Source organism: Silene latifolia, chromosome X (assembly GCF_048544455.1).
Source record: "Silene latifolia isolate original U9 population chromosome X, ASM4854445v1, whole genome shotgun sequence".
NCBI classification, from domain to species: Eukaryota; Viridiplantae; Streptophyta; class Magnoliopsida; order Caryophyllales; family Caryophyllaceae; genus Silene; species Silene latifolia.
The window spans coordinates 327,312,331-327,339,817 of NC_133537.1; the positions used below are offsets into that span (position 1 = coordinate 327,312,331).

The window sequence follows — 27,487 nt, forward strand, 5'->3', positions numbered from 1 at the left end:
TCTTATGCGTCTCTGCTTCTAAATACTAACATGGTATCAGGCCAATTTTTCTTCTAAAAACAAAAATACACACAAATTATATCTTCTTCATCTCCTTGCCATGACTGGTGGAGATGCTACTTCTCAATCGGGAAACACGACTCCTCGGATTGATCCTTTGTCTCCGTTTTATCTCGGTTCCGGAGACCTTCCAAACCTCAAACTTTCCACTGTTCTCTTGAATACTTACAATTATGATGATTGGAGTCGTTCTATGCGAATGACACTTAAATCTCGTCGCAAGTTTGGCTTTTGTGACAGGACTGTCGAAAAGCCGACTGATAATTTTCTCCTCGGGCAATGGGAGGTGATTCATTGCACTATTGTTTCCTGACTTCGCGCTACGATTGATCCGTCGGTCCTCGAAAGCGTGCCATATGTTGAGGATGCCGCTGCTATGTGGGGCGATTTAGCGGAGCGATTTGCCGTGGTTGATGGTACGTCTATTCACACTTTGAAATCCGATCTTAGTGACTGTCGACAAAAGAAAGGTATGTCCGTCACTGAATATTACGGTAAATTAAAATCGCTTTGGGATGCTATTTCCATACATGAACCCCCTTTTGCTTGTGAATGTGGAAAATGCACTTGCGATATTGCTACTAAAGCGATTAAACGCCTTGACAATGAACGACTTCACCAATTTTTTATGGGACTTGATCGTAGTTTATACGGCCCTATCCGTAATCAACAATTTCAACTTGTCCCACTGCCTTCTCTTAATCGCGGCTATCATGCCGTGCTTCAGGCAGAGCGCTTACTTCTTAGTGACTCACCCTCTCCTGATGTGAATGAAGTCTCTGCCTTCGCGGTCTCGGGTCCTTCACGTACCCCTGCGGACTGGAAAGCTCTTCGTGAACGCGAGAAATCGGATCGTCGAAAAATATTTTGCACTCACTGTCAGATTAATGGTCATGACATCAAATCTTCTTTTATTAGACTTAATAAATTCCCGGATTGGTGGGGTAGTAGACCTCGAACTTTGGCCGAATTACGAAGTCGTAAGGGTATGAGTCCAGGTGCGGGTTCCAGCGCGACTGCCAGTGGCTCGGGTTTTTGGGGCCGGCTCTCAAGGAGAAGGCGTGGTTCATGCCAATGCCCTTCAATCAGTATCCTCGGATCGGTTATCGGGTATGTCTGTTTCTTGGATTATAGATACGGGTGCATCTAACCATGTAACAGGTGATTTATCTATATTTGCGGATTGTATGGTCATTCCTCCACGAGCTGTTGGCTTGCCTAATGGGAAGCGGATTTTGGCTTCCAAAATGGGCACCTTTTGCATTAATGATCATATTACTTTGCGCCGGGTTCTTTTTGTTCCTCATTTAACTTGTAATTTAATTTCCGTTTCTCAATTAACGGAGGAAATTGACTATGTTTTGCAATTTACTAAAGATCGTTGTCTTATTCAGGACCGTACCTTGAGGAAGATGATTGGAGTCGGTGAGCTTCGGGATGGACTGTTTTTCTTGGCACCGCCTACTTCTACTATGGTGAACACAGTGAATTTGGTTGGTTCTTACGAGTTGTGGCATCAACGGCTTGGCCATCCGGGTGCTCATGTGGTTCAACATATTCCTTTAGCTTCTTCCATTTCCGTTAATAAAAGCTTAGTTTGTGATGTTTGTCATCTTGCTAAGCAAACTCGTGCAAGTTTTTCTTTAAGTGACAATATTGCTTCCGGAATTTTTGATTTGATACATTGTGACTTTTGGGGTCCTTATCGTACTATTTCTACTTGTGGAGCTAATTATTTTCTTACTCTTGTGGATGATTGTTCTCGTTCCGTATGGGTATATTTATTACTTGCTAAGACGGAAGTTACCACTATGTTCATGCATTTTTTATCCATGGTCCGTACACAATTCTCGAAACAGGTCAAGGTGGTTCGTAGTGACAATGGGAATGAATTTAATCACATGGCTACTTATTTTTTGGAGCAGGGGATTCAATTCCAAACATCTTGCGTCGGCACACCCCAACAAAATGGGCGTGTTGAACGTAAACATCGGCATATACTCAATGTTGCACGAGCCTTACTGTTTCAAGGTAACCTTCCTAAGCAATTTTGGGATGAATGCGTTCTCACTTTGGCATATTTGATCAATCGTACACCCTCTAAACTTCTTGGCAATAAAACCCCATATGAAATTCTCTTCGGCATTCCTCCATCATACCATAATTTACGGGTCTTTGGGTGCATTTGTTTCGTACATAATCAAAAAACTCAAGGCGATAAATTTGAACATCGAAGTCGGAAATGTATCTTTATTGGTTATCCACATAATAAAAAAGGTTGGAAGGTTTATGATATAGAAACGGGCAAAATTACTGTGTCTCGTGATGTTCAATTTTATGAAGACTTATTTCATTTTCCTGCTCCGGAAAATACTTTATCTTCCCCTGAGTCACCTTCTTTTGTTGTTGAAGATGAGCCACCCATACTTGACCCTGTTGTACCCGACAATCCCGAACCTACCGAGCCCATTCTTGGGTCAGCCACGGGTCCTACACCGGGTGAGGAGTTGTTGGATACAGCTGCTACTCCGGATCATCCTACTGCCACGATCCCTTCACCTGTTCCGGATGTTGGCCGAGGACACCGAATTAAATTTCCAAATTCTCGTTTGTAAGGTTACGTCCTCGATTCAATAAACAGTCCATCTCCTCCCGACTCACCGGAATCTCCTTCATCTCCCTCAGGTACGCCATATACTCTAGCTAATTATGTTACTTGTCAGAAATTTTCCCCTCGACATATTAATTTTTTGGCTGCTATAACCACGGGGGTCGAGCCCGCTTCTTTTAAAATTGCTTTGCAAGATGACGGGTGGTGTCGGGCTATGCAAGATGAAATCGATGCCCTTGAACAAAATGGTACTTGGGAATTAGCTACTTTACCTCCTGATAAAAAAGCTTTGGGGGTGTCGTTGGGTTTATAAGATAAAATATAAATCTGACGGATCCGTTGAAAGATTGAAGGCACGACTTGTTGTTTTCGGAAATCACCAAGTTGAGGGTCTTGATTATGGAGAAACTTTTGCTCCTGTTGTAAAGATGGTCACCGTCAGAACTTTTCTCGCCGTTGCCGCTGTTAAAAAATGGGAGCTGCATCAAATGGATGTACATAACGCATTCTTACACGGTGATTTAAATGAAGAAGTCTATATGAAACTCCCTCCGGGTTTTAGTCGAGGTCATGATGGGAAGGTATGCCGCCTTAAAAAATCTTTATACGGTCTTCGTCAGGCACCCCGGTGTTGGTTCGCAAAACTTGAAGGGGCCTTGCGCCAATATGGTTTCCGCCAGTCTTACTCGGATTACTCCTTATTCTCTTACTCCCTTCACACGACTTGTATTCATGTTTTAATTTATGTGGACGATCTTGTTATTTTGGGTAACGACACCTCTGCTATCTCTTCTTTCAAAGAATATTTGAGTCGTTGTTTCAAAATGAAGGATTTGGGGACCTTGAAATATTTTCTCGGTCTCGAGGTGGCGCGTAGTAAGGACGGTATTTTCCTTAATCAACGCAAGTATATCGGATATTCTTGCGAGACCGGGTTATTAGGGGCAAACCGGCTTCCACTCCCATGCTCCTTGATCACAAGCTTAGTGTCTCGGCCAGTCCATTGTTAAGCGAGCCGGAGCGTTATCGACGATTGGTTGGCCGGCTGGTTTATTTAGCTGTTACACGGCCAGACCTATCATTTTCTGTCCATATTCTTTCTCAATATCTTCAAGACCTCGTGAAGCTCACATGGAGGCTGCATTGCGTGTGGTTCGCTACCTTAAAGGGAGTCCAGGCCAAGGCATATTGCTTAGTTCGACCAGTCCTCTTACCATCACGGGTTGGTGTGATTCGGACTATGGCGCATGTCCGTTAACAAGAAGATCTGTCACGGGCTGGTTTGTTTTTCTTGGCGACTGTCCCGTCTCTTGGAAGACTAAGAAACAGCACGCGGTCTCTCTATCTTCGTCTGAAGCAGAATATCGCTCCATGGCCGCTATCGTGTGCGAATTAAAGTGGTTGAAAGGCTTGTTAGCTTGCTTGGATGTTCCCATCTCGTTTCCTGTGCAATTGTTTTGTGATAATCAATCCGCGATACATTTGTCTCAAAATCCGGTCTTCCATGAGCGCACAAAACATATTGAAATTGACTGTCATTTTGTTCGGGATGCTATCACGGAAGGCCTTGTTCAGCCAGCGTATGTTCCTACAAACGAGCAAGTCGCTGATATCTTTACCAAACCCTTGGGTGTTCGACAATTCCACTACTTACTTCGCAAACTGGGCATTATTGATCCCCATGCTCCAGTTTGAGGGGGGGTGTTAGACGGATATTGTGATCGATATGATCACAATATTTTCCTCACTGATATTGCCTATTCTTATGGTAACAATATTATCTTATGATAATTTAGTTCCTTATTTCTAGTAATTTGTTACCTCCTTTGTAATATTTATAGGCTAAGAAGTGGAATGAATATACAACACAATTTCTACCCTATTCCTTTCTCTTATGCGTCTCTGCTTCTAAATACTAACAGTTTTACATGGGTTATTGTTGAGTTCAATTAATATTTAAGACGAGTTTTACGTAATAATTTATACGAGAACATAATTAACGTAACTAATTTATAATTAATTGGATTATTTGAATAAAGTATATAAATAGTAATTATTATTATTTGTATTAGGTGACGGTTTTATTGAGGAACTTTAATTGTTGATTGGATTGCATTATTGGAGTGCGTAATTGGAGTATTTGCTTATCAGGTAGGAATTTCCAACTCAACTCGGTTTTATTGGTAAGTGAATAAATGTTTAAATGTGACGATTTATGAGGTTAAGGTTAATATTGTGATTCATTAGTAGAAGTAGAGTAATGGAGTATGTTAAGATGTTGGTTGAGATGAAGACGAGATTTTTATTGAGTTTTTGTTGTTTGGTTGTATTTGGTATGGATAGTTGATTATTCAGTTGAGCATAACACGGAGGTCATATCGCGCGGTTGTGCATAGCGAGTAATCGTTCATCGCGGATGTACATAGTAAGTAATTACTACGCCAAAGTGATAGTTGTGCATAGTAAGTGATTACTATCGCATTAATGCATAGTACGGAGGGTACTACGCTACGATTGAGCATGGTATGAAAGTACCACTGCCAGTTGACTTAAGCATAGCACGGTCTTCAGGGGGTTGTGCTACTGCCAGTGATGTAAGTGAGTTGTACGGATGAAGTGATGAGAACTTGATGAATATATATTTTGGGTTGGATTATTATTGTTGTTTAGTTTATTCCTACTCAACCTCGCGGTTGACCGTGTATTCGTGAACACCTGCGGTGAACCGTTTTATGGGGAGCGGATTTGACAGGTACTAAAGGTTAGATGACTTGGGAGCTATGAGATGCGAGAGGACTTGGACCATAGTTGAAGTCTAGATCACATAGAACAATTATATTACATTATTTATTTCCGCTGCGAGTTGTAATTATTTTATATTAAGTTTTAGTTAGTTAAATTTGTAATAAACATGTAATCGCTAAGTTTTAATTTAAAGTACTTTGGTATTGTTGTACTTTGTTATTCACTACCTCGGGAAACCGAGATGGTACAGTCCTATTTATTTGGGAATGTTTAGCTAAAAGCTCCTGAATAAATGGGGGTGTTACATAAGATTTTGACTCATCACACTTGCAATAATAAAAATGGTAATATTATATCTTAAAATGCTAATGTATCTTTAGGAGAAATAATGGGAGACAAGATAGAACATAAAATGGGATAGAGAATCCGTTCTGAATTAACAGTGGGGGTCCCTCTCTTTCATTATTATCGCTCATTATCCGAATATGAGTTAGAATAGAATAGATAGAATAGAAGAGATTTAAGATTTGAGCCCAATAAATTTTTATAGCCCAATAATTACCTAGTTTGTCATCGAAAGATGTGGCCCATTTTCAAGTTTGTAGCATTGGCGGCAAAACTACTAAGAGTTTTTATTCTCTTAGTAGTAAGAGAGATGTCATTTTCAAGTTCTCTCTTGTCAAATCTACTTTACCTACAACACTCCACCTTGTCTACTCTATAATTAATACATCAGTCTATTTTTACCCATTTCACACAATTTGGTTGTGACCCAACCCGTCTTACATAGAGTAGGCAATGGGCCGTGTTGGGCCGGCTCGCGTGCCGGTGTTGGGAAAAGTGTCCTCAACAATAGTGCGATCACATGATTTAAATATCATTATTAAATCTCATTTTAAAGAATACAATTGGGAAGTATTTATACTGTCAACTGGTCAACATATATCGGTAATGATTGGCTGACTAGAGTTTGACATTCTTTGTCGTGCATGCGACGGTGGTGATCATTGACCCCCAGGTCATACCTAAAGGGCAATACTCTTAATTGATTATTTAATTAATCGTATAACGTTACGAGTTAATTAAATTACTTGAAAATTGACGGACGATTTTGGAAGTAAAATTTACGTATCATATTGAAATGTGATTAAATGAGATACGGTCTGAGTAATCGAATTGTTTCATTACTCGGATGAAATTATTGTTTAAGGAAACAATCAGAATTGAATGAATTTTTGTAAATACGATTTATAAATTGGTAAAATATTTTGGCACAAGTAATTATGAAATTACTAAATCGATTTTTGTATGTGACGTATTTTTATTAATACGTTGATTTTTAATATGTTAAAAATTACATAACAAATTTATGTGACATGTGACATGTGACATATTGTCAATTGACAAAAATAATATGGAATCCATATTAACTAAAAGTGCCGAAATTATAGAGGAGCATTAGCTAAAATTGTGTTTATATTTTAAATAGAAAACATAATGATGAAATAGCTAGGTAGCCATGCAACCCTATTCACCTTGTGAAGACCAATATGAGCATGCATTGGCTCCCCAAAAGCACCTCCACCCACCCGGTTTTCCAAGAGAGAAAAGGCAAGGGTTTTGTCTTATTTTTCAATATACACTACTTTGTTTAGTTGGTGAAAAAATTCATTCCATTCATTAATCTAAAAATAAGAGTTTTTAGAGAGATAAAAAGCTCCCATCTCTTCCTTCCCTAAACCGAAATATTCAAGTGTTTAACAATATTTTGGTTCAATTTTCTTCTAGATTTATATTATACTAGTTCTTATAATATTAATCTTAATTAAGAGAAAGCCTTGGGTATAAAGCTTAGGGAGAGATCTTATACTTAGATCTTGTTCATCCATAAGGGAAAGCTCAAGAACAAGAGAGAAAGGTGATCTCTCTTGTGCCCAATATAACCGAAATCATCATTGTAAGGACATGATTTCTCCTCTATTTTATTATTGTTTGCATGCATAAAATCCGTTTTAATTTTATGACAAATTAATTTAGACATATATGAGTATGTTAGTTTGTATATGAATCTACATTTCCTTCAATCGGTATCAGAGCCACGGTTGTTTGCATGCAAATTGGTTAAAAGTTTTTCCGAGTTATAAGAATAACAAATAAAACTTGTAAAATTTGTGTTATTATGATATATCACGAAATTATTACATGCATGTTAATATTTCTGGTCCTAAAATGTTTTAGGATATTTTGGTTAATTTTTCGGATTTTTATTGTTCATAATTTACAATAATGACATTTAAATGTGATTTTATGAGTAAAAATGTCATTTTTGGTCTAAAATTAGCTATACTTCGAATTTTTCATTGATTTTTGGATATGTTGTCACATATATTATTTTGAGATAACCTGTAAATTTTCATAATTTTTGGACTTGTTATGCTCGAAAAATGAATTTTTCATTATTAAATTCGGATTTAAGTGAAAAATAGGTTAATATGAGATAAATTTCGAATCTGGTCATAGAAAATTAATATGTTGTCACATGCAATTTTACAAGATGTGTGTAAAATAATTGGCTATAAAGAAGTCTTTTTGCATGATTTATGAATTTTTGAAGAAAAATAGCATAAATAGTGACATTATTAGTGGAAAATTAATAAAACATAATCTATGACTTAGGAAAAACGTCTAATGTTGCATTTTATTATATTTTTCAGATCTAAAATTGAAAAGTTAATGAAAATAATTTTTCCATGTTTTTATGATTATTTTATTAAAATCGATAAACCGCAACATTGTTTTTCCGGAAAAATTTCGAAATTTTTAACCTAAGATTTTGAACATTATGAGTGTCATGGAATTTTTCCAGAATGTTCATGAGTTTAAATTTCAAATTTTGAATTTATTTGAAATTTTGTGATTTATTTGAAGTTTAATAGCTTATTTTGTTATTTTTTAGTCCATTTATGAACAATTTTATAAAATATGGGTTAATTATGGTCAAATTATTAGTGAAGACTATATTTTGAGTCCTAAGAGGTTAGGGTAATTAACTTATGCATAAATATGAGTTTATGTATTTTTGTGATTATAAAAATGTTGAAATCACGCAAATCCGTAAAAACCGAGTAATATACGATATTGGCTAATTAAAAGGCGATTTAGCATAAAATTGAGCATGTTCATACATATTATAATGCTGCATTTTCTTTATGATTGTCATAATTTTAATTTATGTAATTTTTGAATTATGTAATTTTACTTAGTATGGCCTTAGATTTTAATTGGTATTTCCCGAAATGTATGGGAATATCGATTCGGTTGTAATTTTATTGTGATCTCGTATCACCGTTTTGTAATTTAATAGATTTATTTTATTTTAAGTTACAAATGTATAATAGGAAATTATGTAATTTATTATGTAATTTTATTCATTCCGGAGTTCCCAAAGACGGATTTCTTCAAGAATGGCGACACATAAAGACGGTGTTACATCGAGATGCGTGCCACAACCGAAGTTCAAGGGACCAATGGAGTTGGTTTCCGAATATGTAATAGTTAAATAGTTTTTCTATTTTAGGAAGGCCATACTAGGATTTATTTATCTTTATGCTTGCATTTTATTTTATGTCACATGCATCGCTAAATCGCCATAACTAAACATGCATTGTCTCATCGAGTTTATCGACCGTGTCAAATATAATTATCGTAGTTCACCGCTTTAGTTCACTTAAAACGTGATAGATAATAATTTGACATGACCTCTCGCTAAAACAATTAATTGAGACATAGCCTTACCAAAGAGTAGAAACCATGAAAACCTATTTCGTGAGGGAGTGCACTCGGCCACACCGGGGTACAAACCTTGTTACGTAGGGGAAGTGGGTGATAAATGTCTATCCACCGAATTCATGTTGATAAGGGTTTCATCGGCCACACCGTGCCCAAGTCAATGTGGGTTTGGATCATGGACACATTTATTCGAAATTTGGATTGAACTCAACAAAAGTTTTTCGATAAGGGTTTTATCGGCCACACCGTCCCCTTGTTGAATGTGTTTTGGGCTATAGATAAATGTTAATGTAATATTATCGACCAAGAGTTCTAGAAGTAGAATCGATTAAAGCGTTAATCCACCGAGTTATATTGATAAGGGTTTCATCGGCCACACCGTGCCCAAGTTAATATGAATTTGGGTCTTGGAATCATTTATTATAGTTGGGTAGAGGTCACTATATAAATGTTCATATCTTGTTAAATTTGCAAGTATGATTTAAAAAGACAAATGTTAATATTTCCTTTCCTCCATATTTGTAGTGCATTATAATGAATCCAACAAATGCTACCGCACCAATAACTATTGAGTCATATCACCATGTTCTTGACGACGTATGCTCCAACAATAATTTCGATACAACTAGAGAACTTCATTTCGGGATAGGTTCGGATGGAAACCTTAACTTCATCACCTCTTCTAAACCACTCACTACTACTAGACCTCGTGTGAGTCCGTCTCAGGAAGACTACCTCATGCAAGCTATAGGGTCTTTGTCTCTGGAAGATAAAGATGCCAAAGCTAGTGGGAGCTCTAGCAATCAAGTTCTTGCTTCAAAGGGCAAGAGGTTCAAGAAGAAAGGAAAGAAAGTCAAAAACTTCAAGCAAGTTAATGATGAGTGCCATTATTGCTATGGCATGGGACATTGGCTTAGGAATTGCCCTATGTATTTGCGAAATATAAGGGAATGACTCATTACTCCAAAAGGTACAATTCCTAAAGAAATTTATGTTATTGATATAAATTATACTTCCACTACGACATGGGTACTAGATACCGGTTGTGGTTCTCACCTTTGTAATCATTTACAGGGTTTAAGAGATGTGGAGAGGCTTAGCAAGGGAGATGTGGATCTACGCCTTGGAAATGGAGCTCGGGTAGCGGCCGAATCCAAGGGAACTTATGTTTTAGCTTTGCCAAATGGATTTGAGTTGTATTTGCATAATTGTTTTTATGTACCTACACTCTCTAAAAACATTATTTCAATCGCCATGCTAGACGTGGACGGTTTTTGTTTTGTCATTAAGAACAATCGTTGCTCTATTTCTAGGAATGATTTGGTTATTGGCCAAGCTACTTCCATCAATGGCATTTACATTTTAGAGACCTCAAATCCGATTAATGATATTTATAACATACAATCAAAGAAACTCAAAACAAGTGACCCAAGTGAAGCGTTCATTTGGCATTGTCGATTAGGTCACATAAACGAGAATCGCATCAAAAGATTAATTTCGACTAATGTGATTACACCATTTGATTATCAATCATATGGTACATGCGAATATTGTCTACTTGGCAAAATGACTCGTAATCCTTTTAGTGGTAAAGGGACACGAGCTAGTGAGCTATTGGGACTCATACACACCGATGTATGTGGACCAATGACTATCACCGCTCGTGGTAATTATGACTACTTCATAACCTTCACCGATGATTTAAGTAGATATGGGTATATCTATTTGATGAAGCATAAGAGTGAAGCGTTTGAGAAATTCAAGGAATTTCAAAACGAAGTAGAGAACCAATTGAACAAAAAGATTAAGGCACTACGATCCGATCGTGGTGGAGAATACCTTAGCCTTGAATTTGATTCACACTTGAAAGGTCGTGGTATTATATCACAACTTACTCCACCTGGAACACCACAACTCAATGGTGTTGCTGAAAGGAGGAATCGAACCCTACTAGATATGGTTCGATCCATGATGAGTCAAACCGAGTTACCGAACTCGTTTTGGGGATTTGCGATACAAACCGCAATTCGATCTTTGAACAATAGTCCCACAAAGTCCACTGAAAAGACTCCATGTGAGATGTGGACGGGTAAGATCCCAAATATATCCTATATGAAGATTTGGGGATGTGATGCTTACGTCAAGACTAAACCCGACAATAAGCTTGCCCCAAGATCCGAAAAATGCATCTTTGCAGGCTATCCTTTGACCTCTCGAGGTTATTACTTCTACAAACCTCAAGATAACAAAGTGTTTGTGTCTTGCGAGGCTGTCTTCTTAGGAAAAACAATTTAATTCTAAAAGACAGAGTGGGAGAAATTTTGAACTTGACGAAGTTCGAGAGCCACAAACCGAGGTAGAGACGCAAGAAGATGTTCCTTCGTCGTCTAACGCGGTTGTACCTCCTCCACTAAGAAGGACGGGCCGAGTAATTCGCCATCCCGATCGATATGTGGGACTTATCGAGGAAGATGGAACACTCGATGTGTTGCTTATGGAAAGTGACGAGCCCGCCACCTACAAGGCCGCAATCTCTAGTCCTAATTCCACCTTATGGCTTGAAGCCATGAAGTCCGAAATGGATTCTATGCTTGAAAACCAAGTTTGGGACTTGGTAAATTTGCCTAAAGGGGCAAGACCCCTCCAATGCAAATGGATATTCAAGGTCAAAAATGGCATAGAAGGACATGACGATGTCTACAAAGCTAGGCTAGTGGCAAAAGGATTTACCCAAGTCCAAGGTCTCCATTATGATGAGACCTTCGCCCCCGTAGCCATGCTAAGATCCATACGGATTTTGTTAGCGATCGCCGCATTTCATGATTATGAAATTTGGCAAATGGATGTCAAAACCGCTTTTCTAAATGGGCATTTAGAAGAGGAGGTGTACATGATACAACCCGAAGGTTTTGTTGATTCTAAAAATCCTAACAAAGTGTGCAAGCTTAAGAGATCCATTTATGGTCTTAAGCAAGCATCAAGAAGTTGGAATCATCGATTCAATGATGAAATAAAGGAAAATGGTTTCACTCGAAATGTTGAGGAACCATGTTTATACATGAAATTTAGTGGGAGCAATGTTGTGTTCCTAATCTTGTATGTCGATGACATACTACTCATTGGAAATGATATTCCAATGTTGTCTTTCATTAAGAAGTGGTTAGGTAACCACTTCCAAATGAAGGATTTAGGAGAGGCACAACGCATATTAGGTATCCGGATCTATAGAGATAGATCCAAGAGGATATTGGCACTAAGTCAAGAGTCTTATGTTGATAAGATTCTTGGACGATTCAGCATGGACAAATCCAAAAGGGGTTTGGTACCTATGGTAACCGGAACGATATTGAGCAAGACTCAATGTCCCTCCGAACCCCATGATGTTGAACGCATGAAGTTGATCCCTTACGCTTCATTTGTTGGATCAATCATGTATGCCATGATATGCACACGTCTCGATGTCTCGTATGCCTTGAGCATGACGAGTAGATATCAAGGAAATCCAGTGAGAGTCACTGGATTCTTTGTCAAGAACATCCTTAAGTACTTGAGAAGAACTAAGGACTCTATCCTTGTGTTTGGAGGAGACACCGAGTTGCGTGTTAATGGATACACGGACTCAAGTTTTCAAACAGATAGAGATGACATGAAATCACAAGTTGGTTTTGTTTTCATGCTCAATGGTGGTGCCGAAGTGGAGAAGCTTCAAGGAAGTCAGAATCGCGGATTCGACAATGGAGGTGAGTACATAGCAAAGCATCGAAGCGCCAAGGAAGCTATGTGGATCAAGCAATTCACGGAAGGACTAAAAGTAGTACCTACCGCCAATGATCCCATCACTCTCTATTGTGATAATAGTGGGACGATCTTCCAAGCTAAGGAGCCGAAGTCTAGTAATAGATCTAGACATGTACTTAGAAAATATCATGTAATAAGAGATTTCATTGAAAGAAAGGAAATTGCGATTTGTAAGGTTGGGACGGATGACAACATAGCCGATCCGCTCACCAAGCCTTTATCGCAGCTAAGCATGATGGGCATGTTACGTCCATGAGACTTAAACGTGTACCAAATTTCTGTTAGATTTTGAAATGAAATAAAAGTGTTGTTTTTGTTCATGTTCATAATCACATTTGTCTTTTATCTTTAATTTATACTTTGTTACATCCATACGGGTTGTAGAGACAATTGAACCCCGTTAAAGTGAACACGGATTAACATAGTATTTGCCCATAGTCACTTGTATGAGGTGACGTCTCGAAGTGACTAGAGTGTGAGGCGATTGATGGCAAGTTCAAGTGCCATAGAGTCATGTGAGATGACTAGTCGATCACATAGGCAGATGTTAGGAACACCTTGTCGGGCCTTATGACCGCTTATAGAGTTCTGGCAAATTTATATAGCCGGTCGTGGCGAGAGCTGCTATAGTATTCAAATGAGTCGATTCTTTTGACTAAAGACTATTCTCCTAAGATGGCACGATTTGATTAACTTTGATTTGTGTTACTACGACCTTCGTAAATGGGGTCAAACGGGCATATTTTGGGTTATGATGGTCGTGGCTAGTCGAAGGGAATGAGTGCGATAGGAATTGTCCACCCCTAGTCAGGGTTATAACAATATCTCGGGGCCACTCGAGGAGTAATGAATTGGAAAATGCGTGGCCACGCTCGGAAAGTATCTATGATAGATAAGTCCGGTCAATCAGTTATTCTCCAGATCGAGGAAACCACTCTCGATATGATCACTTGCAAGTACGACCTGAAAGACACCTTGCATTGAGTGGGAGATAGTAATAGGACAAGAGAATTGGTGACGCACACTTGTCGAGGACAAGTGGGAGATTGTTGGGAAAAGTGTCCTCAACAATAGTGCGATCACATGATTTAAATATCATTATTAAATCTCATTTTAAAGAATACAATTGGGAAGTATTTATACTGTCAACTGGTCAACATATATCGGTAATGATTGGCTGACTAGAGTTTGACATTACTGTCGTGCGACGGTGGTGATCAGTTGACCCCCTAGGTCATACCTAAAGGGCAATACTCTTAATTGATTATTTAATTAATCGTATAACGTTACGAGTTAATTAAATTACTTGAAAATTGACGGACGATTTTGGAAGTAAAATTTACGTATCATATTGAAATGTGATTAAATGAGATACGGTCTGAGTAATCGAATTGTTTCATTACTCGGATGAAATTATTGTTTAAGGAAACAATCAGAATTGAATGAATTTTTGTAAATACGATTTATAAATTGGTAAAATATTTTGGCACAAGTAATTATGAAATTACTAAATCGATTTTTGTATGTGACGTATTTTTATTAATACGTTGATTTTTAATATGTTAAAAATTACATAACAAATTTATGTGACATGTGACATGTGACATATTGTCAATTGACAAAAATAATATGGAATCCATATTAACTAAAAGTGCCGAAATTATAGAGGAGCATTAGCTAAAATTGTGTTTATATTTTAAATAGAAAACATAATGATGAAATAGCTAGGTAGCCATGCAACCCTATTCACCTTGTGAAGACCAATATGAGCATGCATTGGCTCCCCAAAAGCACCTCCACCCACCCGGTTTTCCAAGAGAGAAAAGGCAAGGGTTTTGTCTTATTTTTCAATATACACTACTTTGTTTAGTTGGTGAAAAAATTCATTCCATTCATTAATCTAAAAATAAGAGTTTTTAGAGAGATAAAAAGCTCCCATCTCTTCCTTCCCTAAACCGAAATATTCAAGTGTTTAACAATATTTTGGTTCAATTTTCTTCTAGATTTATATTATACTAGTTCTTATAATATTAATCTTAATTAAGAGAAAGCCTTGGGTATAAAGCTTAGGGAGAGATCTTATACTTAGATCTTGTTCATCCATAAGGGAAAGCTCAAGAACAAGAGAGAAAGGTGATCTCTCTTGTGCCCAATATAACCGAAATCATCATTGTAAGGACATGATTTCTCCTCTATTTTATTATTGTTTGCATGCATAAAATCCGTTTTAATTTTATGACAAATTAATTTAGACATATATGAGTATGTTAGTTTGTATATGAATCTACATTTCCTTCAGCCGGCCCATCGTGCCATCCCCAAAAATTGGCCCGGCCCAGGCACGGATATTGGGCTCCTCGGGCCGTGTCGTGCCAGACCCACTGATCCAAACCTACATCGCGGCCCGCTCAAGGCACGACCATTTTCGTGCTCGGGCCGTGCCTGGCCCATGGGCTTTTCGTGCCTTGTCCGTGGGCCGGCCCATGTGCTTTAATATTTTTTTTATTTAAAAAAAAACGTTATATAATTGATATATTTTTAGTACTTTTTGTTTAATAAATGATGATTAATGGTTTAAATATATACTTTATTAAATATTAGTGTATTTTTAGTTTAATAAATGATGATTAATGGCTTAAATATATATTTTGTTAAATGTTACTGTACTTTTTATTTAATAAATAATAATAAACAGGCCATTCTTCGTGTCGGGCCGTGCCAAGCCCGTCGTGCCTGGTGCGTGCCTGGGTCGTGCCGTGCCTAGGCACGGATTTTTGATGAAAATCGCGTCGGAGCCCGTCCAAAGCCCATTCGTGCCGTGCCCGTGCTTCCTCGATTTTCTCGTCGGGCCGGGCCGGGCCGTGCTGTGGGTCGTGCCTGACCGTGTCGCCCACCGGCCCGCGGCCCTTTATGCCAACTCTAACTACATCCCTCTAGGTTTACCTAAGTATTATAGTCGCACATAGTGCTGGCAAGTCTGGCCCGAACCGAGGGACCTGATTTGATAGAATCCGAAAATTTTACGACCTAATGACTACCCGTAACTCGACACAACCCGATGATCAGTAACCCGAACTAGACTCAACTTGATATTGATCCTACCTGATATTGACCCGACAAATATAAAGTTTAATATATTAATCGAACAATATTATGGTATTGAAATTGACGTTAAATTCAAGGATTAAAGTGGATGTTAATGTAGATTGAAATATCCTAAAACTAGGGCTTGTAGGAACTAGTAATATTTATCCCTCTGTCCCATGTAGAGTGTAAAAAATCAAATTATTCATCAAATGCAATTCTAAAATAAAAACTAGAGCTTGTAGGAACTAGTAATATGATTGTTACATGATTTTTGTAACTGAAATAGTAAACAGGAAATGGTCTCAATTCTTGCAATTTAGTCAGTATATATAAGTATATAAACTTGATTATCATCTCGATTCAAAGTTAGCAAGATATCTATCAATTGTGATGAAGGGTAAATGCATATACGACATGATTCGAAATCAGTAGGTAGTATGCATATTATAACATTCATCTACTTGCCGCCGCCTCAATATTAATATGAAAACTCAGGATTTCAATCTCAACATATTGTGAGTGGTTTATAAAACAACGATAGAGAGGCGTGAGGGAAACTATCCGATAAACGAGAAAGACGTAAATTTGGTTACGACGTTACAAGATGTTACACACGAGTGAAAGTACTTGGATGAATAACAAGGGCAAGGTTTACTCAACAAATGTTTTCATAATTGAGTTACTTAAACAGCCTTACAAGGAAAAAAAAAACACTTGTAATCCGAATCAACAGTCTCATAATCAACCAGTATGAAATATTCGACAACTATGAACGCAAGATATAATAAGGTCATTTAGGCAAGCTTACGATTCTGTGGCGAAGCCATTTCTTTCCTGAGCTGGGTCAGAATATCCTCCATAGTGTACTCCCTCTGCCAATTTGCAAGCATTCCAAACTTTTTAGGTTCAACCTGCCATCCAGACCAATACTTGTCAGATTCCAGCATATAAACAAGAAAATGCACCTAGATCTGACAAATTTGTCCAGCTCGTCAATTTGTGTGCATCATCATTGGGTCATTTCAGATACAGGTCAAATATTACTCTGGATCTATTTAGGCTTGATGGTTACGGCCTACGGGTCCTGTTGAATTGGTCATTGTTGGGTCATGGTATTCTCAAATTAGTCAATTGGGACCATTTCAGCTCATCTCAAATTGGTTCATTTTCGGGCCAGGTAGTCTTTGATCGGGTTAACTCGGGTTTCGGACTACTTTAGGATGTTATTTTAGGGTTCATGTAAAGGATGGGACAATGCTGGTCGAGTCAGTCTCTAATCTGAGTTCGAGAAGTCGAATATTGCAGAAATTTCATACACAAGCAACTGAACAAAATATCAATCCTAGAGACGTCTCAAGTAATTACAAAAAAAATAAAATTAACACACTTCGTATTTGAGAATTTTGGTCCAAAATACCGTTAAAACAACGAATCAACACTGTGAGTATATGGGATTGACCCAAGAACAAGAGATTCAAGGATAGGATCGATCGCCAACATGTGCTCATGTGGAATTGCATATTTAAGGGAAATTCTTCACGGCAATAAGAAAGTGATCACGAATCATACAACGTTGATTGACAAAAATGACAGGCAATCGTTCATGTTTTGACATGGCACATGGCTAAGCAGAGTAAGCAAAAGCATCACCTACGGAGTATTAGCACATCAATCAGGCATACAAAAAAATAAATTACCATTCCAGAGTCAGGGTTCACACAAGTCAAGTTGACTCGAGTGTGGAAACGGACACTGGGCGGTTTCTCTGGATAATCTTTGTCACAGAAGAGCTTCAGTTGATAAATGCGACCATCATGTATACTCTGTGCAGCACCAATTTCAGTGAGTAGATAAAATTAACAGTCTTCCAAACCATATGAAGAAGGAAAAAAAAGAGGTAAGGGCAAGTACTTCAGTAAAAAAATGTCGACCCTTTGGTGCAACTAGAGAGCTCGGAAAAAAACAAACCAACTAAAAAAAATGACCGAAATGAACGAAATACTGCGTATCGACGAGGCATGGTGTGTTATCTTAGAATTTTTTTTTCTAACTTATAAGTATGACCGCTCTTTTACGCATGTTGCAGACTCTGGATTCCTCAAGAACAGCATAGATACTAAGATATTAATATTATGAACACCACATTATTTTGTGTAATATTACTCTCTCCATCCCATTTATATTGTCTCCATTTCCCTTTGGAACATCCCAAAATGTAGCAAGATGAAAAGGTTAACGTTCCATACTATAGCTAGTTATGTATCGTAACACTTCTATGAAAAATAGGGACAAATTGTAGGCATATTTTTTTAAGCGAAGGGGTGATAATGGTTTTTCATCACTAAATAATGAGATTTCAGAGCTAAAGTTACTTTCTTATGCAAAACAGAAAACCAATAATAGGAGTCAAAACAATTATCATGGCAACTAAAAATGTTTCCCCCTAACTCAATCATTTGTCAATGTTTGTTTAAAATCTCAGTTACAAAAACAAAACATAAATTAAAAGCACCGGGACGGAGTGACTAATTAATTACAACTCTCTACTCAGGAAGAATGGAGGGGATTACCTAAAGTCAAAAGTGGATGAGGAAGCTTGTTCCTCATAAAATACCTGTACATAAATGATGGCCAAATCAGGTCAGACTGCAGGTTTTGAGGATTTAGAAGCGCACAAAATAGTACTCCAAAGTAACTAAAGGAAAGCGGTTATAAATTAAAAAAAATGGTGCTCACCTTGTGCTTTTTTCGCATATCCTCTTCCTCATTGCTCCGCTCTTTTTCCTTTAAGAGAAGCATTTTTCGATCTCTATAAAGATACAAGAAGGCATGCTTCCACTGGAATCGCACTTCAACACAGGCATATTGTGTCCGAATATATGAAAAACTGTCGCAGCTATTGTAAGCTGGACACTGTAAGCAGTCATCGGCAATTTTGCCAATGGAATCCCACAAATTTACTTGGATAGTAATGGACGAATACGCTGGCACAGCCACCACTTTTCCAGACAACTTGATGGGCTCCCCAAGCAGGACACGCAAAGGTTGATGAAACGGGTTGTCAAAAACCCGTGTTTCCAATTGGTCCACATCTGAGTCGCGACTGCAATACCTCCTGACATTTTCATACCCAGTTACAATGCTTCCATAAATATCGGCAGCATTGCAATTATTATCGCCAAGTTCCAACTTAAAAGGAAAAGGTCTGTCCTAAAGCGGAATTGAACTTGTATAGTCCAAGTAGGAATACAACAGCTAAAGTCCTAAATAGTTGGTCTCCTTAAACGATGCGCAAATTTCGATGCCATAATGTTCTCCTTCAATCGTCTCATAATATGGTTCCTCAAGATCAAACTCGAATTCTGCCATCCCGCATATAAAATCATCAACACCGTCAATGCCACATACGACAAGGTCTGCTTCAATAATCAAATCCGAGTCACCTGGAACAGCAACTATAGATTTTAACAAGCGAATTTCAGAACCAGCCTTCACTTCCACGGCCTTATTTCTCGGCAGATCAAACAGCCTACTCCTATAATATTTCTTTTCGTAGCTTGTTGAATATTCATGACCGCTATAACGACCAAATAAATTCCCGTGTAAATTTACGGTAAAGTCGGTATCATCATGACGAAATAATGTCACCGTCACAAAAGCTTCGTATGAAAAACTGAAAATTTGATAATGCACAACTGCAAATCCATCATCACCTCGAACAACTGAGCACAAGCGCTTGTTATAAAATGCTGACGACCGGAGGGCACACTCATTCCAACCAAAAGTACCGTTGCTGACTTCAAGATTATTTATTGGGTCTCTCAAATATAGAATCATACTCCACTCATCATTTTGAATGGCACGAAAATTGAACTCTATTGATGCAAAATTGCTATCTGATAACTCTTCCATGCAGCTGTCATCTCTATTATATATAGAGAATTTATTGCCTCCATCATCAATTAAGATAGCTCCACATAAAGCGGAAATCTTTTGAGCTACTCCATCAACAAATACCGTAAAAATCTCAACTTTCGTGTTTCTAAAATACATTGGGCTGCGAGGTATGATAGAATTCAAGATAATGTTATTATCTGGAAATGAAGAAAATATGCAAAACAGAAAACCGATTTATGTAAAGTTACTTTCTTATGAAAAACAGAAAACCAATAATAGGAGTCAAAACAATTATCATGGCAACTAAAAATGTTTCCCCCTAACTCAATCATTTGTCTATGTTTGTTTAAAATCTCAGTTACAAAAACAAAACATAAATTAAAAGCACAGGGACGGAGTGACTAATTAATTACAACTCTCTACTCAGGAAGAATGGAGGGGATTACCTAAAGTCAAAAGTGGATGAGGAAGCTTGTTCCTCATAAAATACCTGTACATAAATGATGGCCAAATCAGGTCAGACTGCAGGTTTGGAGGATTTAGAAGCGCACGAAATAGTACTCTGAACTCTGAAGAAACTAAAGGAAAGCGGTTATAAATAAATAAATAAATAAATGGTGCTCACCTTCTGCTTTTTTTTCATATCCTCTTGCTCATTGCTCGGCTCTTTTTCCTTTAAGAGAAGCATTTTTCGATCTCTATAAAGATACAAAAAGGCATGCTTCCACTGGACTCGCACTTCAACACAGGCATATTGTGTCCGAATATATGAAAAACTGTCGCCGCGATTGTAAGCTGGACATTGTAAGCAGTCATCGGCAATTTTGCCATTGGAATCCCACAAATTTACTTGGATAGTAATGGATGAATACGCTGGCACAGCCACCACTTTTCTAGACAACTTGATGGGCTCCCCAAGCAGGACACGCAAAGGTTGATGAAACGGCTTGTCAAAAACGTGTGTTTCCAATTGGTCCACGTCTGAGTCGTGACTGCAATACCTCCTGACATTTTCATACCCAGTTACAATGCTTCCATAAATATCGGCAGCATCGCAATTATTATCGCCGTTCTCAGTTTTGGTAACTTTAACATGCAAAGTGGCATAAGCTGCAAACTGGAATATCACGTAGTATACATCAGCGTACACATGAGGACCTCGAACCTCGTGTTTCATCAGCCTGTCATATGAATCGTCATTCACAGGATCCAAATCGAGCTTCTCGTCTACTACCTTGACACCACGAATCCTATCATAAAGACATAACTCCAATTCTGTGCTAAGAGAGGGAATGATGGGATAACGGTCAGGGCCAATTAGAGATAAACAGTCTTTTTTCAATATGGTCTCGGAATCTTCAGGATCACGGTTATAGAGATGAAAGTGAGGGCGGTGACTTTCCAATACTCGAATGGAGCCGTAGATTTCACATGGTTTGCCATCATCAAAGTGATTGAAAATGTGGACGGAAAAAACCTGAACTAAAGGTGTCGCTGGGTCACCCTCATAATCAAAAGGACTAGCACTGCGTAAATGATAAGGTTTGGTTATCTTCACATTGGGATTTTGCAGTCTCCTTTCCCATACTTTCGCTACGGTAAGTTCTGGTTCATAGCCTACCATCTCTGCCAGAGTATTTGATAATTAATTTAGCTCTAATTCAAGTATATTAATAATGGAATAAGGTAATTCAAAGATAAATGGAGACGGCCATGAAATTAACTATACAAATTATAGACAATAGGGCAGAGTAGTAGCACCTGAATAACAAAAGCCACAACACTGGCAAACCAATATTCAAATTCCCTGCATCCCCATTATGTGTCTACCTTTTTTATTCAAAAGGTTAACAAATGATTGAGACGGAGGGAGTATATTATAATTGAAATCAGTTTATAAATATATAATTGACCAATAATTATAATTATTCAAGTTTTTATTTACTGCTTATAAACCCATAGTTGGACAAATCCAATTAGGGTTTGTGAAACCTCGGAATCCAATTAAGGTTAACATAAAATATGAAAAAAAGGTTAATTGAGAAGGAAGGAAGGAAACCTTGTGAAATCAACAGATTGCTGGAGTCTGGAGAGAAAGGAAGACGCCAAGGATTGCGAGAAGAATTTGGGGAGAATGAATTTGAGAGTGTTTCTTCTTTTGAATATAGGCTTGTTACTTGTAGACCTCTAGATCGGATCGGGTCGAATTTGTGTCCATGTCGTTCATAGTAAGGGGACGACTTGCAAATCCTTCAATTCAAATCCGACCAAATTAAATCTTGATACGGTGTGACTTGTGTCTATATCAACCATCTGACATGGATAGATCGTTAAGCCTCAACTCAAATCTGTTAGTTTTCGGGCTATAACATTCTTAGTCCCTTTTACTTTTGAACTAGCCTATAATCATAGAAGAATTGGGCCAAATCCAATTTCACCAAAGTGCCCAATTCAGAACTTTAAAGACCAAGTTAAACCCAAAATGTTACTAATGATTTTTTTTAAGGGAACTATCACCAATGATTTTTCGGGTTGCAAAACGTCATCGACGTTTTGTAACAAATTGTCGACGTTTTGACGTTTTTTTTTTTTAAAAGACCATCACTACCTTTACTCACTCTCTCTACTTTATTCTTTCCCAAATCTTCCCAAACAACAAACAAATCGTCGACGTTAGGTATCAATGTATCTGTCCATTAGGGACATTAGTATAGATCCCGCACGAATGCGCGATTTTGTAGATAAGTATTGTAACACCCCAAGAGTATAAGAGGAAAATTGTCCACATTGAGAAAATATGGAGCTTTTGATATGTTTATAAGAGATTCCACCCACCACTTAGTAACAAGGTGATCATGGGTCGGGTTTGGGCCGGGCCCAAGCATTAAATTAAGCCCAAGTGCACGGGTCGGGCCGGGCCGGGCTACAAGTGCGGGCCTATTTTGTCGGCCCAAATCCTGCCCGTGCGGGATTAAGCGGGCTTTCGGGCCAAATATTTTTTCTCTTGAAATAAGTTTAGAAATCCCCATATGAAGTTATAATACTTTGTGTATTTGTTATCAAAAATTTCGCATAGAATTGTTTGATTTTTTTCGAGTATTGCAATTAAGAAGTAGTAACCTAATGTAGCTTTTATGAACGTATTGCTTGAGGTGACTCATACAAACTAAATGCACAATTTTTAGTAGTGTAATAATATATTTTAGTGCGGTGCTCACTGTATGTTGTTGTAGTTTTGTAATTGATTTGATATTTGTTTTTCTTTAGGCTCAAAAACATTGACTTAGCACGCCGATAATGGTAAATAATTTATCAAGACTTTGGTATGATACAAAATCATTAGCTCATTTTTTATCATATAAATACTGGTGAAGGAAAATACTAAGCCTTATCAAACTAATACATGTAAACAAGTTATTACGGCTTATTTACAATACAACAATTGATTGGTTAATTATTTTACTTAATGCTTATTAACATTCTTAAATTGTACATATTCGTAAATTTCGCATATGATCGGGTCGGGCCGGGCCAAAATTCGGGCCGTAAAGGCGGCCCAAACCCGGCCTATTATATTGAATCGGGCCATGGGCTTTTCGGGCCTAAAATCGAGGCCCAAGCCCGAGAAAAAATCGAGCTGGACCGGGTCGGGCTAGCGGCCTGGGCCATATGATCAGCTCTACTAGATAGACTTGCTTTCGAGGTCTAAGCGAAACTCATATAATATGCCAAAAACTATACCCCATCCATTAAATCAATTTCAATACGTTTGTTCAATGTATATATGAGTTGTATTTTAATCAAACGTATACAAAATTGTCTTGAATGGGTTTAGTATATGTATGATATACTCGGTGTCTATAAAGTGTTGAGGAACTACAGTATCATTGTCTCAAGTGTTTTGAATAAAATTTAATACTCCGTATAATTCTTTTTTTTTTTTTTTTGGTAAAACGAAGCAGGGAAAACCCCAAAACAAACTATCAAAACACGAAAACTAACAACGAAACAAAAGGAAAAAGCGAGTTCAAAAGAAAACGAAAAACAAACTACATAAAGCTAAACGGGACATAGCGCGGCCACGCTACTCCTCGAGCATCCTGTTCAACGAGCCAGTTAAGTTCCCTTGGCACGGAATCCGTCTCTAAAATTCTCAGACCTTGCTCCTGCACGACTCCCAAATTAGCTAGCCAATCCGCACAAAAGTTGGCCTCACGATACACATGGTTAATACGTACTTGCCACTCCGAGTTCTGAATGAGGGGCTTACATATCCTCAGAATGTGTGAATAAGTCGTCGGAAGCATGTCCTCCTTTTCCTTCATGAAGCTTTCAACGACCCGAGAATCTGTTTGGATTAAGAGACGAGGAATTCTCCGCTCCCAAGCCAAGAGGAGACCACGCCTAAGAGCCATTACTTCCGCTCTTGTCACCGTACCAAGGCCCAGTTTTTCAGCAAATGCCACTCTAAGACGACCCGACGAGTCCCGAATTAGACCACCCACACCCGACAACCCAGGATTCCCCTTCGACGCCCCATTGATATTCAAGGTCAAGTCAATCCTCCGGAGGCGCCACCCACCTTACCGGCACTTCTTTCTTCCTCTCGGTTGTCCCACAGCTGATGAGATCTCTCGAGTCCCTTGCCATCACCACCTCCTCAATTCTTTGCATGAGAGTAGCATACGTATTACGAGGAATAACCTCCGCTCTGTTAAAAACTCTACAATTCCTCCAACGCCAAAGCCACCACACTACCACAGCAAAGGTTGTCGGCCAATTCTCCAAACCGCCAGTATGTGTTGGAGTTAAATTAAAAATTACCCACTCCTTTATAGAAGTAATGTTTTGAAATAATTCAGTACGAGATGCAGGGAAGCAACGCCACACCTTCTTCGCTTCCGGGCAATCTCGTAAAATATGAAGAGAGGTTTCTTCAACCCCGGGACATCCCAAACAACAAGGGTCTTCCGTGAATCCCCTGCGCGCTCTATTCACATTTGACATTATGCGGTCATGAAGTAGCAGCCAAAGGAACAACCTTATTATTTGCGGAGCCCACGTTTTCCAAGGTAAAAGCCAATATGATTCCGACTCCGCGCTCAAATCGTCACGAATGAGCCTTATAGCAGATTTGATTGAGAAGTACCCATTAGAAGTTTCCGCCCAATAAGCTATGTCTTCATTATTTTCGCCGGGGACCACTTCGAAAGAAGCAATCGTTTGTAAAATTGAACTCGGGAAAAAATCCGCAAAGAGCTCCCATTTCCAGCCGGCCTCCATATCCCACATATCCGCGACTCACTTTTACTCGAGAGGCTATGGAATCACGAGATCAGTATGCACCTCAAGAGGGGTATCCATAGCCCATTTATGTTTCCAAAATAAGGTCTTTTCACCATTACCTATAGCTGAACCCAAACCCTTCCGAAGTATGTCCGTTGACTCGACAATTCCTTTCCAGGCATTAGAGTTGTTCTGCTTAGCTTCAAACATACCCAAATCACATCTTCCTTTGCAGTACTTTTGCCTTAAAATTCTCGCCCATAAAGCATTAGGCTCGGTTAGCAAACGCCAACCCAATTTGGCCATGAAAGCGGCCAAATAACTAGTTTACCATAGTTTTGACAAAGTTTTAAGTTTGTAAATTCTTTACGGATTCATTTGTAAACCAATTTACGCTACTTAAAAAAGTTAAAAGCGAGGAAAACCGAGTCAGTCTTAAGATAAGACCCACTCAAGAGTCAAGACTACCAATAACTAGTTTACCATAGTTTTGACAAAGTTTTAAGTTGAGTCTTAAATTTTCAGTTAAGACTCTTGTAGCGGTTGTAGGGCCTTAAAAACAATTTTCAAGAAAAGTCGCCCAATAAAAGGAGCTCAGGTGCTATTTTATTTTGTTTCCTTTTTTTTAACCACGCATTTTTTTAAAGTGTAGTAAAAAAGTAAAGTTTGAGTTGAGTCTCATGGATAATGTATAAAATTTGAGCTGTGTTGAGAAGAGTTTGAACAATAAATAAAGAAATACGCTCTTTTAGTCATTCATTTCTTCCCTTTTTCCTTTTCATGATAGTCGGGTTATCTTTCCTCTTTTCTTTTTTGGTTCGCCATATTCACGTGCTGATTAAGGTCTCAACTCGGTAGAGTGAGCTCGGCCTGGCCCGTCTCATGGTCGGGTCTTAATTACATTATCTATTTGTGTTTTAAACATCGCGATTTCTTATTGCCACTCTATAGAAACACAAAATCTCATTGAAGATGGGCGATATCCGTCACAAGCTTGTGACGGATACCGTTTCCTCTCAGAAAATGCCCATTAAGAGGTGATTGGGAAGCACATGGGAGGTGCCCCACCTTGTCCCCTCTCCCTTTTTGTGAGAGAAGTCTTGAACTATGACGGAATTAGCGTCATGCAAGAAGACTAATTTGCTATAGAAAAGTTGTCATATGAGTGATGACGTGATGGCTCTTTCCCATATCTAAAGATGTGATTATACGTGGACCTTCAATGACGTATACTTTCACAAAATCACAATTGATTAAAAATATGTTCTCAGGTGTGTCAACTCCTATCATAAGACCATTTTTGTAAAAGAAAATATTTATTTCTTTAGTGTATTCAGAATTAAATATGGTTTTATTTTAATTTTGGTTTATTATTCTTTATTGGTACATACTCGTACAAATATACAATCTAGTTTAGTCGAATTTGAGCCGGATAAGACCATAGGACGGATTATATCAGACACGAGTTTGATCCGTCGATAAAATTCAATTGAACTATTAAATGTGTTATTGTAATATTAACGAATTGCTTGCTTTTAATTGGCCTTGATGACAGTTTTATCATACTATACCGAATTGGAGTTACGTCTATATGATCGATTTCATTTTGGTGGCTCAATTTGGATTCTGATTTATATAATAGGCTTCAGAAAGGTGAGGTTGAAGCTGTAATACAGTACAATTGCGTGCTTTGAGCATTCGAGGAGGACATGCATTGTTGTACTGTATTGTAAAATTTAAGTGCTAAAACATCAGTTGATGCTTTGGTTGACACAGTATTAGCGGCCATAGAATTCGTCACTTCGAATATTGGTGTGATACTTTCGAATCTTATTATGGGATGATTTTCATTATATAATTGGTGTTTAATTATAACCTGAAGACAATCTACATTTCGTAGCTTGTATTTGGGTAAATTTCTACCAATTTAGGGTTAGAGTGACCGCTCTTTTTAGCCTCGTACCGGGGGTTAAATTATATGTGATTTGTGACGGAATATGTATGTAATTAGGACGAAGTAACGATATGAACAAAGTAAAGGACGAAATAAGGAAATAATAACACAAGAGATTTTGGTGACGCGGAAAACCCGATGTGGGAAACAACCGCAGGGGAGTCGGAATCCCACCAATATTCCACTATATGATAATCGGAGTACAAGTACAATATACAACGGACCCGGATCTGGTGACCAATAACCCGTCTTGTGCGTAA

General features: G+C 38.1%; 2 protein-coding genes across 2 annotated transcripts; one reads left to right on the plus strand and one right to left on the minus strand.

The window, feature by feature from the left end:
* Positions 1-383: 383 nt before the first annotated feature.
* Positions 384-1,770, plus strand: LOC141622071 (uncharacterized). Its single transcript, XM_074438130.1, has 2 exons — positions 384-1,170; positions 1,455-1,770. Exons 1-2 carry the CDS (start codon positions 437-439, stop codon positions 1,465-1,467), a joined length of 747 nt encoding a protein of 248 aa, XP_074294231.1. The 5' UTR covers positions 384-436; the 3' UTR covers positions 1,468-1,770.
* Positions 1,771-16,634: 14,864 nt separating this feature from the next.
* LOC141618351 (uncharacterized) lies at positions 16,635-22,225 on the minus strand. Its single transcript, XM_074435449.1, has 7 exons — positions 22,047-22,225; positions 20,613-21,613; positions 20,434-20,477; positions 18,827-20,147; positions 18,661-18,704; positions 17,788-17,913; positions 16,635-17,001 (listed from the first exon to the last, which is right to left on the minus strand). Exons 2-4 carry the CDS (start codon positions 21,609-21,611, stop codon positions 19,346-19,348), a joined length of 1,845 nt encoding a protein of 614 aa, XP_074291550.1. The 5' UTR covers positions 21,612-21,613; positions 22,047-22,225; the 3' UTR covers positions 16,635-17,001; positions 17,788-17,913; positions 18,661-18,704; positions 18,827-19,345.
* Positions 22,226-27,487: the final 5,262 nt, after the last annotated feature.